Source organism: Carassius carassius, chromosome 44 (assembly GCF_963082965.1).
Source record: "Carassius carassius chromosome 44, fCarCar2.1, whole genome shotgun sequence".
Classification (NCBI taxonomy): Eukaryota; Metazoa; Chordata; class Actinopteri; order Cypriniformes; family Cyprinidae; genus Carassius; species Carassius carassius.
The window spans coordinates 8,480,603-8,497,463 of NC_081798.1; the positions used below are offsets into that span (position 1 = coordinate 8,480,603).

Below are 16,861 nucleotides of genomic sequence, written 5' to 3' on the forward strand. Positions count from 1 at the left end.
TACATAACATTTTCACCTTACCATTTAAATGTTATCTAATAAAGTCTTCTTGTTCAGTTGTCTGACAAAACATTTTGATTCATTACTAGAAAAATGTGTCTTCACAGTTATAATTACAGCATTTTGCTAAAGCTTATGAACTATTCCATGATTTCACAAAGAATAGGAAAAATATGTTTCTGTAAGAAAACAATTAGCAATTAGAAACCAATACACGTTTTGTGTGTGTGTGTGTGTGTGTGTGTGTGTGTGTGTGTTTAAATCATGGGTACTTTTAATGAGATCACACGTTCTGAAGACATTTGTGTATCTTTTCAAACTCAGTTCATTAGCTCAAGCACACACATAGACACAAACTATAACACACACAGATACACACTTCAAAGAGTTATCAAAAGCATCAGAAATCGGCCTTTCACAACTGCTCCTATGCTATGCTGTTCAAAAATATAAAATTGAATAATAATATTATAATACAAATATTTTATAATAAAATGGTTATTTAATTTAGAAAAAATGAATTTATAATGTATTTATAATATAAGAAAATATTTTAGAGTAAAATATAACAAAAAATTTTTTTTGTACTTTGTAACCAAAATACTACCGTTCTATGTAACAATAATAAGATAGCAACATACAAGGTAATAAAGAACCACTCAACAATTCAGCTGAAATTTGCAGAATCAAAATGTGCATATTGCATGAAAAAAAATAAATAAATAAAAAACTCTAGAGGACTTGGATCAGATTCAGATCCTCTTGGTTTTTACGTCAATGCACTGTAAATCACTTTGATAAATTATCTGTCAAATGTACAAATGTAAATATATGATTCAAACCCTCTTCACCCTCCAAACCCTAATGACAAGAGAATGCATATATATATATATATATATATATATATATATATATCTTTTTCTATTTGAGGGTAGTTCATTGAAGTTGGGGGGAGCAGACAGATCAAATAGAAATAAGATGATTGGAAAAGCACTGCAAGCTCTAAAATATGTATTCATAACTTGATGGGCTGAGGGCACATCAACAAGCTTTTAGAGATCACAGGACATTTTACTTTTTGTTTGTGTTCACGTCAAGAGAAATCTACTTGCATTTGTCTTGTGCACTTCAAATTCAGATTTTTTTTTAGATATGTATTTAAATAAAAGAATGCTAAAATATTCTTGAGTAGAACATTGGGCATGTTTGGTCAGTTTATTCAACATATTATAAAGTATAACTAGTGTAAATAGGCTAAAATATTAAAAATAAAATAAACTGACATCTCTCCATCATATACTTAAAAAACAACAACTAAAATGTGCACAGTTCACTGCAAAAGCACCTCCAGATTTCCAGCATCTGCTCTTACACCATTGAGGAACTACTTCCAGATAACTTGTTTAAAATCTGAGAGAGAGAGAATATAAACATCAGAGAGTATTTAGCCACTCCTTGACTGTTTAATTGCATAGGTTGCACTTAAATTTAATTGGTAGTTAGATTAAATCAAGTTTTGATCCAAGAATTGTAAAGCAGCTTTTTCCATACCATAGTTAAAAAAGGAATGTTTAAGACTGTTGCGAGAAATCCAAAAGCCATTGGAAAGAATGACCTACAAACAATACAGAATTTTGTTATTTGCTAATTTAGGAAAGAAACTATTTAAAAACAATGTCTATTCAAGCAGAGAAAAAAGCATGTATAGAAAAATAAAGGTTCCACAATTAGTTAGGAAAAATGCATCTTGGTTGGTTTGAAGTATCATCTTGGAGGCGTCTGCCTCGCACATTAGGACAGGATATGACTCAACTATTTACTTACTTAAATAGAAGCACAAAGCCATAGGTCTCCACTAGCATCCCAATACGAGGCCATCTTAGTAGAACTAAAGCCACGCCTCCTAAAAAGAAGGCGGAGCTTCTGAGCTTCTGTCTCTGGAAAAAGAAGTGGGCCGTCCTCCTCAAGCCAATGATGAAGGCCAAACCAGACAGAAACAGAATCTGATAGCAGAGGAACATTTTTTAAAATTTGTATTTATTTTTTTAATGAATGAAGAAAAAAAAAAAACGGGGGAAAAACAACAACTTTTATGCCCTCCAAGGCTGCATTCATTTTAGTAAAAACTCAAATACTGTGAAAGATTATAAAAAAATAAAAATACTGATATGGTGATGAAACTGTTGTTATTATTATTATTATTTTCAAAATATTTATTTCAAGTTCAAATAACTGCATTTACTTATATATGTTTTTAACAACGTAAATGTCTTTACTGTCACTTTTGATCAATGTAACACATTCTTGTAACATAACACACACACACACACACACACACAAACAGACAGACCCAAACTATAATGTTGGAATTGTTCACCCAAAAAAATACACTTTTTTTCCAATGTAAAATGCCTTTTGCTCTTACTCTCAAAACTTAAAATATTTGATAACAGTGACTTAAAGGAGCTATGTGGAGGTTTTTACTTAAAAAAATCTTTAAGATAGAGTTTTCATTTGTACATGTAAGAGCCAACCATGATGTAAAAAAAAGAATGACACTTCGACTGTCCACCACGGTTGTCTCTATCAGCCTTTAGGCTCAATTGTGTGTGGAGGAGTCGGGCCCGAATTGGCGCGAAAATTCACAAAATGTGACGTCATGCGCGTTCTCGTCTACTTGGGCTTACAACCGTACGGCACGCCAGCCATTATAGTAAGCAGCGGCAATAGTGTTTTCAAATGGACTCTGCGGATGGAAAGAAGCGACCAGCCTCCAGCACAATTCAGACACCCACGGACACTCCTCGTAAGTAAAAAAAAAAAAGAGCGTGCGCACTGAGAATGAGCATGAGACTGGCTGCAGTTCCTCTAACGGCCACTGGTGTCAGTAAGGGTTAGAAATTTCAGAACCTACGCAATGCTCCTTTAAGACTGAACAGGATGACAGAATTTTCAGTTTCTGATAAACTATCCCTTTAAGAAAGCGTTCTCATGACCAAAGATCTACATAGTTTCTTGCGTCATGTCTGTAACGTAAGTACAGCACTTACGTTTCCAAATGCCAACAGGACCGAGTCAAAGTACAGCATTATCCCAAACAGTACAAAGAACATGCCAAATCCTGACAGACCCACACCGATTTCTGGAATCCAAGTCAAAATAGATTACAGCTATATTCCCAGTTAGTCAATAAAGCTGATTTTTTTTTTTAAATAGAGCATCTTTTGAAAATCTTCTAATCACTGCAAACCAAAATGTCTTCATGTACTGATTTACATCATTTTAATTTAATTAAGCAGTAACAATTTACATTACATGTGAAGATGAACATAGCAGTGTCTCTTAGTTGAGTTATAACTGTACAGAACTGTAACTCATACAGTGCTCGAATATTCAAGTGAAAGAAAGACACTCACTTTGAAACTCTGTGATTGTGATCATGGTTTCCGCTCTGTTGTCTCAGATCTCCCAGTTTTAATTTCTTGGTTTTTACTGGTTTGTGTCTTGCACACAAATGCTTGACTTTTGAACCCTACTGTAGGGTGAACATTAACCAAACCTATTAGACTGATGAGAGAGAACTTTCTGCCTGATGATACTTTATCTCATCTAGACTCTATCACAGTTCAATCACTCATGCACAGAAGCATGTGTCCACTCACTCCTCTGCCCTCATTTCCTTACCTCACATGCCACAGCTTGCCACCCTAAACAACACCCTTTCACAGCTTGTTAATATCCCCCTGCACTTTAATCACCTTAATGTAATGTGCATTATTAGCATGACAAATAATTGTAAACAAAGTTAGTATATGGTTTGTTGGAATACTTGGTCCTGATTGGTCAAGAGCAGCATTCTAAGAAAAATTGTTCCCATCACAGAATTAAAAATAATAATAAAAAATATAATTTCAATATTTTTTCTTACAATTGTAAGTTTATGTCTCACAATTCAGACCTAATTCTCATAACTGAGAGTTTATATTGCAATTGTAATTGTAATTGCAAGTTTATAACTTGCATCTCACAATTCTTCCTTTTTACTGAGTGTTCTGCCACTCGCGCTCTCTTATAATCTTAAATGTATTTCTGACTTTTAAATCTTGCATTCATTTTTGGGGACTTTTTATTTCACAATTCAGATTTTGTATTTGTATTTTTCTTCGTAGAATTGGCAGTTATGAACTCACAATAACGAGGTGTAAACTCACAATTCCTAAGTTAATGTCTTACATTTCTATGTTTATATCACACAATGCCCTTTCTTTCACAATGCTTCCACAGCATTCAGAGTTCAAATATTTTTCTAATATACTTTTTCCCATGGCAATGCTTTATATCAGTCTGTAGCTGAAACCAAACCTGTGTTCATTTTGTATCACACACCATAGATTTGCTCTCTTTTATTTCATGAAAACACAACTGCTGCCACCTTGTGTCTCTGTCATCAAGAGTAGAGAATCTTGAAGGAATTATGTAATTATACTGTAATTATTGTAGTAATAAATATACAAAAGCTGAAATCAATTTATGTCCACAAATGTATTTACTTGATGAAGAGACCTTAAATGAGCATATGATGTAGCTCACTACCAATACCAACTTTTTTTTTTTTACCTCAACCAAAACCCATTCCTATCCAGCTATCCATTAAAACAATCTCTAACAATCTCTTTATTTTCCATGACACAAATACCTTTTCCCATTCTTCATCATTCCATCCGGTGTTTAACAAATGCAACAAAGTGAACTGTCTAAATAAACAGCCAACTCTTCTTCACAACATAAAGTCTTAATACTTTCAATTAGAGTGTGTATCACAAATATACAGTGTTAGATATTTATTAGCACCATTTTCCATACCGCTGACACATTTTCTTGGCTTTCACTTTGTGCCTGTGCTGTTATTGTCAAAAAACATTGAATTTATAGTCGCTTTCCAGTAAAGTCTCATCCCCAAATTAAATACATATGTAAAATAAATAAAGCAAATATTCATCACAAAGCCTGATTTCTTTTTAGAAGAGACAATGGCAAAATAACAATTGTGGTCATAAATATCTAGTTGGGATTTCTGTGAAAACGTGTTGGAATGTTTAACTGACTGACTTCTGGCTCAACACTATGGGTTTTTGATAGCGGATTATTCCAACTGCCAAAACAAGATTAAGGCGTCAAACTTTTCTAATAAACATGCCTAATTTTGCTGTAATTAATTTAGTTTACCTCACAAGCTGCTGAAAAGAGCTTCTGTTGCAACTTAATACAGAGTAACCTTGTCTACCTCTGGGATTTGCACATTTGCAATGACATATAAAAGAAAACCATCAGTTTTAGGAGTAAAGTGTGTCTCATATCTAAAAGCTGTCCTCTGTTAAAGCCTGAAAAAGATTGCTTTTTGGACCCTGCGAATAACACATAAATAACAATTGCATTATAGATATTTTGCTTGTTTATCATTCACAGCACATTCACCTGAAGTGAGAGAACACCGTGTCAGAATACAATTACTAATGTACAAACTGTACTGAAAAAAGTGATACGAACACAGAAAGAGTTTTAATTACAAAATAAGGTTTTAAATACATTCACTTTATTGCATGAGGGTACTTTCTAAAGCAAGCACATTAAGTATTATTCTGTTTGATTTGCATAGCTCAAGCAATACCATTTTTTTTCTTTAAAATAGCATTAGTTACAGTAAATATGAAGACGTACAGTGTTTTGATTTAAAAATATTTACACAGACCAATGTGCTTATTTTGATTTACTAGTTAATCCCACTTTATATGCTACATTTTTTTTTTTAATTTATTTATTAATTTTTTAATCAAATATTAGACATCTCTGCTTTGACTGTCCAACTGCAACTTTGACCATTTTGTCGAATTATGTACAAAATAACACATAAAAATGACTATTAAACAAGGCCTTCAAAAGGATGCTGCAAAGTTTCGGTCAATAAATTAAAAATATATCAGCCTCGATCAGTATCTCCATAATATATCAGATCAAAACTCTCTTGAATCATTTTACAAATGTAACCAATTAAACCTCATTATACATAGAAAAATATGCGTTGCGTTGATCATGTTTTTCTCTTTCTGAAAAATGATAAAAATAGATCTCTGTCTTTCCCGTCTGGGCTGTATTTGCTTAAAAGTGATGATGGCTAATCTACTTCTGTGGAACGTTATTCATTTTTCCAGATCTCATACGGTGTTTTAGCTTGATTCAGGGGTACAGCGTGATTTCTGTGACTTTTCTCGACTAAAGAAATAAATGAGTTTCGTCAAACTGATTCTAACAAAACAGATCGTACACAAGCTGTGGACAATGTTTAGTCAAGAAGTAGACCAAAAACAGACTAATTTCACGTAAAAAATTTTTTAAAAATTAAAACAAAATTCAAAGACAAGCAGAAAGCACAGTATGGGCTAACAACTTGCATGGCATTTTAGAGGTTTAGGGGAAAGATCACCTCAAAGTACAAACCAGGAGATTTATATGGTTTGGCAAATTGTTCTTTACTTTACGATACATTATAATCAAGCTGCTTGATTACAGAGGTAATTACCAGTGATAGAAAAATAATCCAAAATATTGTTCCATTTAATTCCATGTCAATCTATATTTACACAAAAACTGTGCCACAGCAGAAAAGAAACAGCCAAATGAATATCCAAATGGGACAGCGATCCACAAATAAGGGCTTTGATATTCTGTTGGGGCAACAGGTTACATAATTTAACGTCAGTATATACAGGCTGTAATGCAAGTTGCTGGCCTCGCATGAACACGCATTGTTTCAACAAGCAGACTTACAACTCTAAGGACACTTCCAATGGTTTCGGCTTTCTCGTCATATTAATCTAACACACACGCTCACAAGTATTTAGGTACCATTATTTGGTGACTACTGTCCTAGCAGTAAAAGCACTATGATGAGTCCACATGGCTTTGATGCAAAGATTAGAGTAATAGTCATATCAATATATATGCTTTCTTAATCTTTGTAGATACACACGGTACTTTAAAGGCCTGACAATGGTTTGAGAGACTGCAACATTGACGGGAAAAGGGTTCTCAAGCCCTATCGTGAAACTGGAGAGGATTGTGGGAAAAGAGGAGGCCAGGAGGAGTCACAGTGAGTCTGGCCTTAAAGAAGATGGAGGGGGAAGTGCCCAATGCCAAGTCGTCTTGCATCAACAACATCCTTCGGATCAAGACAACAACGGATTCATCGATTGTTCCAGATTCCTACTGAGTTCCATTCGTAAATCCTCAGGGGTGGATTGCGGCTTGTGTTCTGAACACAGATAGTTATCGTACCAGCGGTTCCGAATCTTTCTTTCTGATGACTTACAGATAAACTGAGCTTTGACAACTTTGCTGTAGTCCTTGATCTGTTTTTTTCTTCAACTTCCTCAAGCATGGCTATTTTCCTCTGGTCGCATCTCGATCTCCGTCACGCTCTTTCCAGTCACAAACGTGCTTGTGTCTGCAGAATCCGCCCTGAGCAGCTGTACCTAGCATTTGTAGTATGGATCTGTTGTATAAACTCCAGTCAGTAATGTGACCGAGAGTAGATATGAATCTGTTAACATCGTCCACTTCCTGGCTAGTTTGTAGCTTTTGTAATATGACTGCCATCCTCCGAAAACCAAGTCAAAACAGATGATAAATTGAATTACATAGTTCTGGTGTGGGTTACACACTCCGAATGAGGATTGCGGGGAGATGTGGAGGGAGATAACCTCGCTCGTGAACAGCCCTCTGCAAACATCCAAACATTTAGAAATATTTCTCTGCATGGTGTTGTGTAAATAATCGAAGAAATACAATGTTTGGTGGAGGAAAACATATGTTCTTGATGTTCAGTGTTTTTTTTCAAACTTTTCTTTGTCAGCTGGACACTCAGAAGGGTTCATTGTCAAATTTGACAGCTGCGAGAGCTTGAACTGGGAAAACGGGAGAAGAACAAAGAGAAGAGGAGAACAAATGTATCATCAGACTGTCATATTTCTTTTTTTTTTTAACACACAAAAAATTATTATAAGGTCCACACTATGCAAGTATGTGAATGCATCTAGAAATGTTTAAAGGGATAGTTCACACAAAAATGAAAATTCTGTCATTAATTACTTACCCTCATGTCATTCCAAACCTCAGAATACAAATTAAGCAAATTTTGAGGATATCCAAGAGCTTTCTGACCCTGCATAGACAGCACTGAAACAATCACGTTCAAGGCCCACAAAGGTAGTAAGGACTTTGCTAAAATAGTCTAAAATAGTATAAAATAATGTGACATTAGTGGTTAGACCTTAATTTCATGAAGCTACGAGGATACTTTTTGTGCGCAAAGAAAACAAATGTAACAATTTAATTCAACAATTTTGTCAGTCTTCGACACGCGTTCTTGTAAACAAGGCACAGCACATCCGGGTTCTGCGTCAGAACGCCTGTGTTAGCAGCAGCACACACATGCTTCATGCTACTAGGGATAAAAATAAATTGTTAAAGTTATTTTTGTTTTCTTTGGGCTCAGAAAGTACTCTCGTAGCTTCATAAAATTACTGATGTCACATGGACAATTTTAACAAATTTCCTTAATTCCTTTCTGGGCCTTGAACGTGTCAGTAATGTCACTGTCTACACTATGAAGGGTCAGAAAGCTCTCAGATTTAATAAAAATATCTTAATCTGTGTTCTGAAGATGAACGAAGGTCTTAGGTTTGGAATGACATGAGGGGGAGTAATTAATGACAGAATCTTAAAAAAATTCACCATTTACTTATGACATGTCGTTCCAAACTTATATGAATTACTTTTTTCTGTATAACACACACACACACAATATATATATATATATATATATATATATATATATATATATATATATATATATATATATAAAGAAGGTTTCAACTCTTTTAGTCCAAATGAAGTGAGTGAATGTGTCTGAAACAATATTGAACCCGACAGATTATATTGATCATTTTGTAATCCACAGAAGAAAGTCATACGAGGTCAGAGTGTCAAGGGGGGTGAGTTACTAATTACAGCATGTTAATTTCTGGGTGAAGAAAATGCCTAATGTATCAGACTGCGATTGATAATGGAAAATGTGCCACCATCAAGGTGACGCTTTATTACACATGAGTGCGAATTATTTTCTTATATGGAAATTTTTTCTGTCATAGAGAAGGAACAAAAAAAAGAATGACTTTGTCCCAGATGGCACTCTCAGTCATGTGGTCTGAACATGGCCACACAGACTTCTGGGTAGTGGTGTGCTGAAAGGCCACATCAGTATGAGTCTGGCAAAAGGGTGTATTAAGAACACAAAGCATTCATAATTGCTACCCGCTTAAATATTTCAGAGCTTGAAATAACTAGAAAATATAGCCTATATAGTTAACCTTAAGATGTTTATAAAAATAGCAACCTGAATAATATTATCTGGCTTAATGGCACACTTTATTACCTATGTGAGTCTTTTCAACTCAAGAACTCAGGGGAAAAGAACAAAAAAACAAAAATGGTTGCACTTTTGCAATGCGAACTGCTAAACATTTGCAACTGTGTTTGTACACTTATGTCAAGTATGCTTCTGACTCCACAGTTAATAAGGTGAACACATTTTACAACAGTTATTGGCAAAATAGATGCATCTGGTTTCTGTGTGAATATACTGTAGCAGGTGGAAATAGTCTTTAATGAACTGTTTATGAACCACAAGAGAAATTTAGTGTTTGTGAAGGTCCACTACGATATGATCAACATGATCCAAATGTGTAGTTTCTAACACCAGCATTGCCTTTTTAAAATTCTTGTCACATGGTTTTGATCATTGCTGAATTTTTTTGCCATGAGCTGATAGCAGATGTTCTGTTTATGTTTGTCTGTTTAGTCTCTTTGTTAAGAATTACACAGAATAAAAGCCAGTCATCACATTTCCAAGAGCTGTTTGTAGAATAGCCACAAATATGCAGTTATTTAAGATCAAGAATTATAATTTTTTTTAAACAGGGTGCTGTAAAAGCATCAATGATCTGTCATTTTATTTCTTGCCCTACTATAAGTAAAATAAAGCAAGGGCAGTAATGAGCAGGACCAGAAAGAGAATTTGTGTAAGGAACAGGAAGAGAAAGGAAGAGGCGGGGATTGTTGTGCAGTGGGCGGCACTCACCTTCACACCTTCATGGTGTGGGAGGAGTCAGAGTAGTCAGCAGAAGGGGGAGGGACCAGGCTGGTTTGGGAGGCAGGGGGACTGGGGATGCACTGGGCTGCAATGCAGTGAAATTATGGGGGGAAAAAATGTAAAAAGAAAAAATATGCCATGAAGCAAATGAAATAAGAAGTGTGGGACAGACAGGTAGTTATATATTGTATACTGTCCTCTCACAGAGCCACAAGGCAAATTTAATCCTTGCTAATTGGATTTTTGACTATCAAAAATATGGAATGAAATGAAAGAAATATATGAAGGAAAGTCCAATGCATGATTTTAAAATTTGCATGATTTATTTATTTATCTATTTATTTAGCATTTTGGTTGTCCATAAATCTTAATCTAGAAACTGAGATCAAAGGCATGATGAATAAAAAAATATATATACTGTACTTTTTAAAATCTCTATATATACTGGTGTTTGTCCTCTCTGCCTTTGTCAATTTATATATGTTCTGATGTTTAAAATTTAGTGATAACAAACCTGAATATATTCAAAGTCATTAAACGGAGTAAAATCTCACTCTAGAGCAGATCCCCAGTGAATCTAGATGGAACTAGACAGTGTGCTTAAGTACCGAGGTGACACATCAAGATGTTATCTAAAAGCTTTATAAATGTGTTGTGAATTCTTAAACATATTGTAATAAAAAGATTAATATAATCATTTAATAACAAATCTAACAGTTCAACTAAGTCAAAAAACAACTCTAATTAAAGTGCAACCTCAGCACTGAAGTGTGGTGAAGTGTGCATTGAGGACATTGAGGAGCATGTGACATTGAAAGGGTATGAGGGTCAGACAGTGGTCAGACAGTTGGGGTCACAGCTCGCCCAGGCTCCTCAGGGCGGCAGGCTTCCTCACCGGAGAGCAGCCGGCTACGGCGGGAGGCCTCGGCAGCCAGAGCACAGGAAATCTCAATGCGTTTCTCCTGCTCCTGAAGCTGCTGATCTGGGTTACTGGTTCCCTCCACTGGCCCGTCCAACACCGGCACCACATTTTGCAGGCTGGAGAAAGAAAGATATTAATATTCAATAAAACAAAAAATATATAACCTCAGACGTATTTAAAGTCATTTCTTCATGTATTGATTTCACCTAAGAGCAAATTTTGCCAAGGTTTATTGAGTGTTGTTCCAAACCAAACCTGTTTTCCAAAGAACACAAACGTAAACTTTTGGACTTTTATGGTGTTTTCTTATACTTGTATTTTGACAGCTCAACCTCATTTTAGAAGTTTGACAGTCCCAAAGTTGTTCAGTAAGTATGGTATGGTTTCTTGCATAACAACAAAGGGTTTGGACGGACAGAACAAAAACTAAATAAAGGGTACTCAGTGTGCAGTGGATGAAGGCATGATGTGCATCATACTTTGATTTGGCAATCAGTGTCTTGATTCTTTCAACTTTCTTCTGTTTCTCCTGCAGCTCTTCTGGGCTGAGTGGTGTACTGGGCTCAATGTCCAAGTATCGCTCAGGGATCAGGACTTTATCCGGCTTGGAAAACTAGAGAAACAATGACACAAATGTCCTTGCATATCTTTCACATCAGCCATTATTAAACAACTGGACAATGTACAACAAAAACTGTTGTTCATTGTGCTGTGCTGCCATGTGACTTCTAACCTCTTTGTTGAGGTCCAGGTCATAGTGTTCCGGTTCCACCTGTCGTCGCAGACGAGCAATTTCCTGCCTGGGTGACTCCACACCTTCTCCCCTCACGGCCGCCTCGAGATCTTTAATATCCACCTCATCAGCTGTTACTCTCCTCCGCACCTGGATATCAGGAAGAACAACTGGCTCAATGCTTGGTGTGACTTTTAATACACTGCAAAATGGTTTTATAGAATATTTTGCAGTTGTCTTACACCACTGAATTTAATATTTTTTCTTGTTTTAAGCATATACTTTATAGCACCCAATAAATTTATTCATTATTATATATTTAGAATATATCAACAATATATTCTGCTGTTTTGCTGCCATTTCAAGTTAAAGTTCAGATATTTTTACTGGATGATTTTTAGTTTTTTTGAGAAATGTGATGTGCCAGAATGATCATAACAGGTTTAAGAATTCAATATGTAATAAATCTTACCCTTACAAATAGTGGGGTTAAAGGGATGGTTCACCCAAAAATGAAAATTATGTATTAATGACTCACCCTCATGTCGTTCCAAACCCGTAAGACCTCCATTTATCTTCGAACACAGTTTAAGATATTTTAGATTTAGTCCGAGAGCTTTCTGTCCCTCCATTGAAACTGTGTGAACGGTATACTGTCCATGTCCAGAAAGGTAAGAAAAACATCTTCAAAGTAGTCCATGTGACATCAGAGGGTCAGTTAGAATTTTTTGAAGCATCGAAAAAAAAATTTGGTCCAAAAATAGCAAAAACTATTTCTTTATTTAGCATTGTCTTCTCTTCTGTGTCTGTTGTGAGCGAGTTCAAAACAAAGCAGAAGACAATGCTAAATAAAGTCGTAGTCTTTGCTATTTTTGGACCAAAATGTATTTTCAATGCTTCAAAGAATTCAAAAAAATGTTTTTATTACCTTTCTGGACATTATACCGTACACACAGTTTCAATGGAGGGACAGAAAGCGCTCGGACTTAATCTAAAATATCTTAAACTGTGTTCCGAAGATGAACGGAGGTCTTACGGGTTTGAAACGACATGAGGGTGAGTCATTAATGACATAATTTTCATTTTTCGGTGAACTAATCCTTTAAGAATTAAGGCAAGACATGACAGGCAAACAGGGTAAATATTTTTACTGATAGATATGATCAGATTTTAACTAGGGCTGCGTCGATCACGATCGGCCGATCGTTATGCGCATCTCGTCAGTAAAGCCGGTTCTCTAATCAGCGGTAAATTCCATCAGGTGCGTGATTTCACATAGAGCAGCTGTTACTACACAGAGCCATAGGCGGAGTTTGACATTCGAGCCAGGGGGGGCAAAAAAAAAATCATTGTAGCAGCTGGGACTTGCATGGCCTATCAATTGGGGAACTCAGCACTAGCACATATGGACAAAACAAACATGCTAAATAAACACATATTTATTTTTAACCCAAAAAAAAACACTACAACAATACAATCATATTTGTAAACAGGTAGGCTACTTCGCATAAGCAGCCACTTGACTTCGCATCGCATCTTCGTTCGAACACAATTAATCAATGAAATGTGGACCACTTTTGCACTGTTAAAATATTATCTTCAACCAAAACGAAAAGATTTTTAACATTTTTCTTTCCTTTTTTCAAAACACACTGTGGCAATGAGAGTGATTAAAAAACAAGTTATTTCGCATTTTGTTGTAATTCATGAAACATTTAAAACATTTTGAGAGGGGAAAAATGAACAGTCACACAATACTCTCCACTTTTGAAACACATTGTGGCAATGAGAGTGATTAAAAACAAGTTATTTCGCATTTTGTTGTAGCCTACTTCATGAAACATATAAAACATTTTAAGAGGGAAAAATGAACAGTCACACAATTCTCTACACATGACCACTTCTCTCCCTCTTCACTAATTTCTCTCAAACACTCCATAATCGCAGAGTAGTGACTTTTCACTGATTTCACACATCTCCACTTGCATGCCCATCTCGTGTCACTGGGCTGAACTACTTCAGTTACTTTCCCGTTTCAGCCACCAGGGGGGGCAATGCTCCCCCTGCCCCCCCGCAAACTCCGCGCCTGCACAGAGCCATTGTTAACTGAGAAGATGCGCAAATCCACGTTCATTTTCAGCGTTTATTTGCGCATCTTTTCAGTTAACAACGGTTCTGTGTAGTAACAGCTGCTCTATGTGAAATCACACACCTGATGAAATTTACTAGAGTTGTGACGTTCGCGAACGAACCGATTCTTTTGAACGACTCATAAACATGAACGATGGGAGCCGAGTTGCGGCTGGAGGGGAGCCGTTCTTTCTGTCGTTCTTTTTTCCTATGCGTGTTTCACACAGATGCACACAAATGAGCTCCTCCGCGAGACAGAACAGTTATAGGGGGAGAGGCGCACCCAGCGCAGGCAAACCCTTTATAGCTTGATGATATTAGTTATTAGTTGTGCACGCATCCTTCACGTGAGTACTCCAGTGGAAAAAAACCCTGCGTGCCTCTGTCATTGTCAGCTGTCACAGACATTCATTGCAGCCCACTTTGTTATTGTTCATTGACTTGAAGGGGCTGATGTCCTATTTGCAAAGTTTACAGTAGTAATAGTATGTAGACATTTCCATTTTATCTATTCTAATTTTATCTACTTTAAATATTTTTTGCTTTCTATCAAAATGTTCTTGTGTGATTACAATGTTCTTGTGTGGAAGTGTTTGTAGTAAAAGCTGTTTTGCACAGAAATTCATTGCAGCCGGCTTTGTTTTTGATGTTTATTTGTGAGTAGGTATTGTATGAATAACATAAGTCAACGTAGCTTTACACACATACACACACACACACACACACGCACACGCACACACACACACACACACACACACACACACACACACACACACACACTTTGTACTAAAGGTAAATCCAAAATAGTGATGTCACTGTCTAAGCAGAGGGATTTGTGCAACCCTATGGAATATAGTCCACACATGACAAATGAGGTAATAATCAATATTTCAGAATAATTCAAACTCAGATATTGGTGTGTGATATCTGAGTTTTAATTATTTGACTACAAATCTCACCTCATCATTCCTCCCAGTGATTATTTCCAGGATAAACTGAGATGCCCCCAAGCTGGCTTCTTAAAACTGACTAAATATTTAAAAAGAGCCAAAAGAGTCGTTCTTTTGAACTGCTTTTTGAAAGGAACGGATCGTGAAGATCCGGATCCCCTCAAAGAGCCATAAATCCCATCACTAGAATTTACAGCTGATTAGAGAACCGGCTTTACTGACGAGATGGGCATAACGATCGGCCGATCGTGATCGGCGCAGCCCTAATTTTAACCAGCTGATTAGTCACAGTATGTTAAGACTATTGTACCTGGATGAAAGCGTGGTCAAATTCCTCTTACATTTAATGTGTTATATATGTTATATCAAAAAATAGTAAATTATAGTAAAAAATAAACACATACATGTATTTTGGAAGCTAAAAAGCACAACATCTTAGTTGTTTTGCTGGTAGTGTTTTACCTGTAGTGTCTCAAAACTAAGAGGTAGAGGTAAATAAGGTTCACTGATAACCAGCCAGCCTTAGAGTAACTCACTAATACAAGAAATCACTCTTTCAGTTCAGAAAAAAAGGTGTTTAACAGCATGATACTAACCACTTTGTAGTTAGTAGAAGATTTGCCATCAATGTTCTGATTGCTGGAGAGGTTGAGGCTGCGCCTCTTGTCTCTGACGGAGCTGCTCTGGTTTCTTCGTATCCTCTCAATCTGTTCCTCCACACTCATTTTAGACTTTACCTCGGCTGGGAACACCGCACTCTTTGGCCTCTCCTGGGACACATATCCAACACCATTACATGCTGCATTTATAAAAGATTACCTATAATGCCACCTAGTCCTACACATACTGAATCTGATCCCATAATTTGAATCTGTTACTCATTTACATTGATTAAAACTAATGGTACTGGTTATATTTTATAGTTCTTCATATTTTCTCATAAAACGTGGAACTACTATTGAAGACATAAACAATTTACTAGCCCAGATTTAACTTACTCTGGAAATGTGACCATTGGACACCTTCCCATTTCTTCGTTGGACGCCATTAGAATTGTTCTTGGTCCTGGGTGGAACAATTCCAACTGCAAGGAAAAAGTCAATAAACTTAGTTATTTTTCTAAACTTAGTTTTTTTAGGCAGGCAACATTGCAAGGCAATAAAATCGAGTTTTCTGAGTACTGAGTTTTTCAGTTGTCCATACTATAACCATAATATTTCAGATTATAATTAACTTCATATGCTCAGGAAAGGTCAAGAAAAATGTAAGCCCTTTTTTTTGTTCGTACCTTTATTCTGGTTGGATTCTGTATCAAAGTTGTTGATCTTTTCTCCTTGAGAGTTGTAGTTGTGCTGGAACAGAGCATAGCAAATGTAAACCCTAGTAAAAATATCCTAAAGGAATGTACAGGATTGCTAATGGGATTTCTGTCATAATTAAAACCAGCCATCCCACCATATCCTGACGGGATAAAAAAAATCTATATGAATCTTAATTAATCTTACTTGATTCTTAATCTGATCCATTCTTATTGGTTTCATATTATTGTTTATTTGTATTAAATGCCTTTAGCAATCCCATACCTATATTTTTGAAACCAGGAAACCATTTTTCCAAAAAAAGAAAGAAAAAAAAAAAACAGGCAGCGTGGGGCATAGTGGGGGCTTATAAAGGTTGCTTAACATCGTGATGAATCGCAGCCTGTAAATGCATGAGGTTGTTGAGGCAAATATGACTATAAATTAAAGCAATGGAAGCACTTTTACACATGACAGCGTGCTGTCACCAGCTTGATTAAATGCAACACTAGCACAGACAAAAGCAAGCTCAATTAAAACAGGTACTAAAGACAGAAATGGAGCAACTACACAAGTGTGTAAATGAGGAAACTTGATCTGTCTACCACACACACATGGTGG

At 36.0% G+C, this 16,861-nt stretch overlaps 2 protein-coding genes across 10 annotated transcripts in view; both read right to left on the reverse strand.

The window, feature by feature from the left end:
- Positions 1–956: 956 nt before the first annotated feature.
- Positions 957–3,813, reverse strand: LOC132126518 (vesicle transport protein GOT1A-like). Its single transcript, XM_059537794.1, has 5 exons — positions 3,417–3,813; positions 3,051–3,142; positions 1,825–2,003; positions 1,552–1,615; positions 957–1,410 (listed from the first exon to the last, which is right to left on the reverse strand). Exons 1-5 carry the CDS (start codon positions 3,439–3,441, stop codon positions 1,369–1,371), a joined length of 402 nt encoding a protein of 133 aa, XP_059393777.1. The 5' UTR covers positions 3,442–3,813; the 3' UTR covers positions 957–1,368.
- A 1,758-nt stretch (positions 3,814–5,571) lies between these two features.
- The window catches only part of LOC132126530 (pleckstrin homology domain-containing family A member 6-like), a 97,444-nt gene continuing 86,154 nt past the window's right edge, over positions 5,572–16,861 (reverse strand). For 8 of the 9 annotated variants that reach the window (XM_059537812.1, XM_059537807.1, XM_059537811.1 and 5 more), the window contains 8 exons: positions 16,231–16,294; positions 15,941–16,026; positions 15,539–15,712; positions 11,863–12,012; positions 11,609–11,742; positions 11,103–11,245; positions 10,196–10,292; positions 5,572–7,961 (listed from right to left, as the gene is read on the reverse strand). In XM_059537812.1, coding sequence (XP_059393795.1) covers positions 10,198–10,292; positions 11,103–11,245; positions 11,609–11,742; positions 11,863–12,012; positions 15,539–15,712; positions 15,941–16,026; positions 16,231–16,294 — 846 coding nt within the window. In that variant the 3' untranslated portion in view covers positions 5,572–7,961; positions 10,196–10,197. The remainder of the gene's footprint in view (positions 7,962–10,195; positions 10,293–11,102; positions 11,246–11,608; positions 11,743–11,862; positions 12,013–15,538; positions 15,713–15,940; positions 16,027–16,230; positions 16,295–16,861) is intronic. The other variant, XM_059537809.1, reaches the window with a different exon arrangement.

Coding starts and splice junctions, on each gene's coding strand:
- LOC132126518 (XM_059537794.1), bottom strand. CDS start 3,441: ATGATCACAATCACAGAGTTTCAAA. Junction 3,143..3,416: donor CACAATCACAGAGTTTCAAA/GTGAGTGTCTTT, acceptor CTTGGATTCCAG/AAATCGGTGTGGGTCTGTCA. Junction 1,411..1,551: donor ACATTCCTTTTTTAACTATG/GTATGGAAAAAG, acceptor TCTCTCTCTCAG/ATTTTAAACAAGTTATCTGG.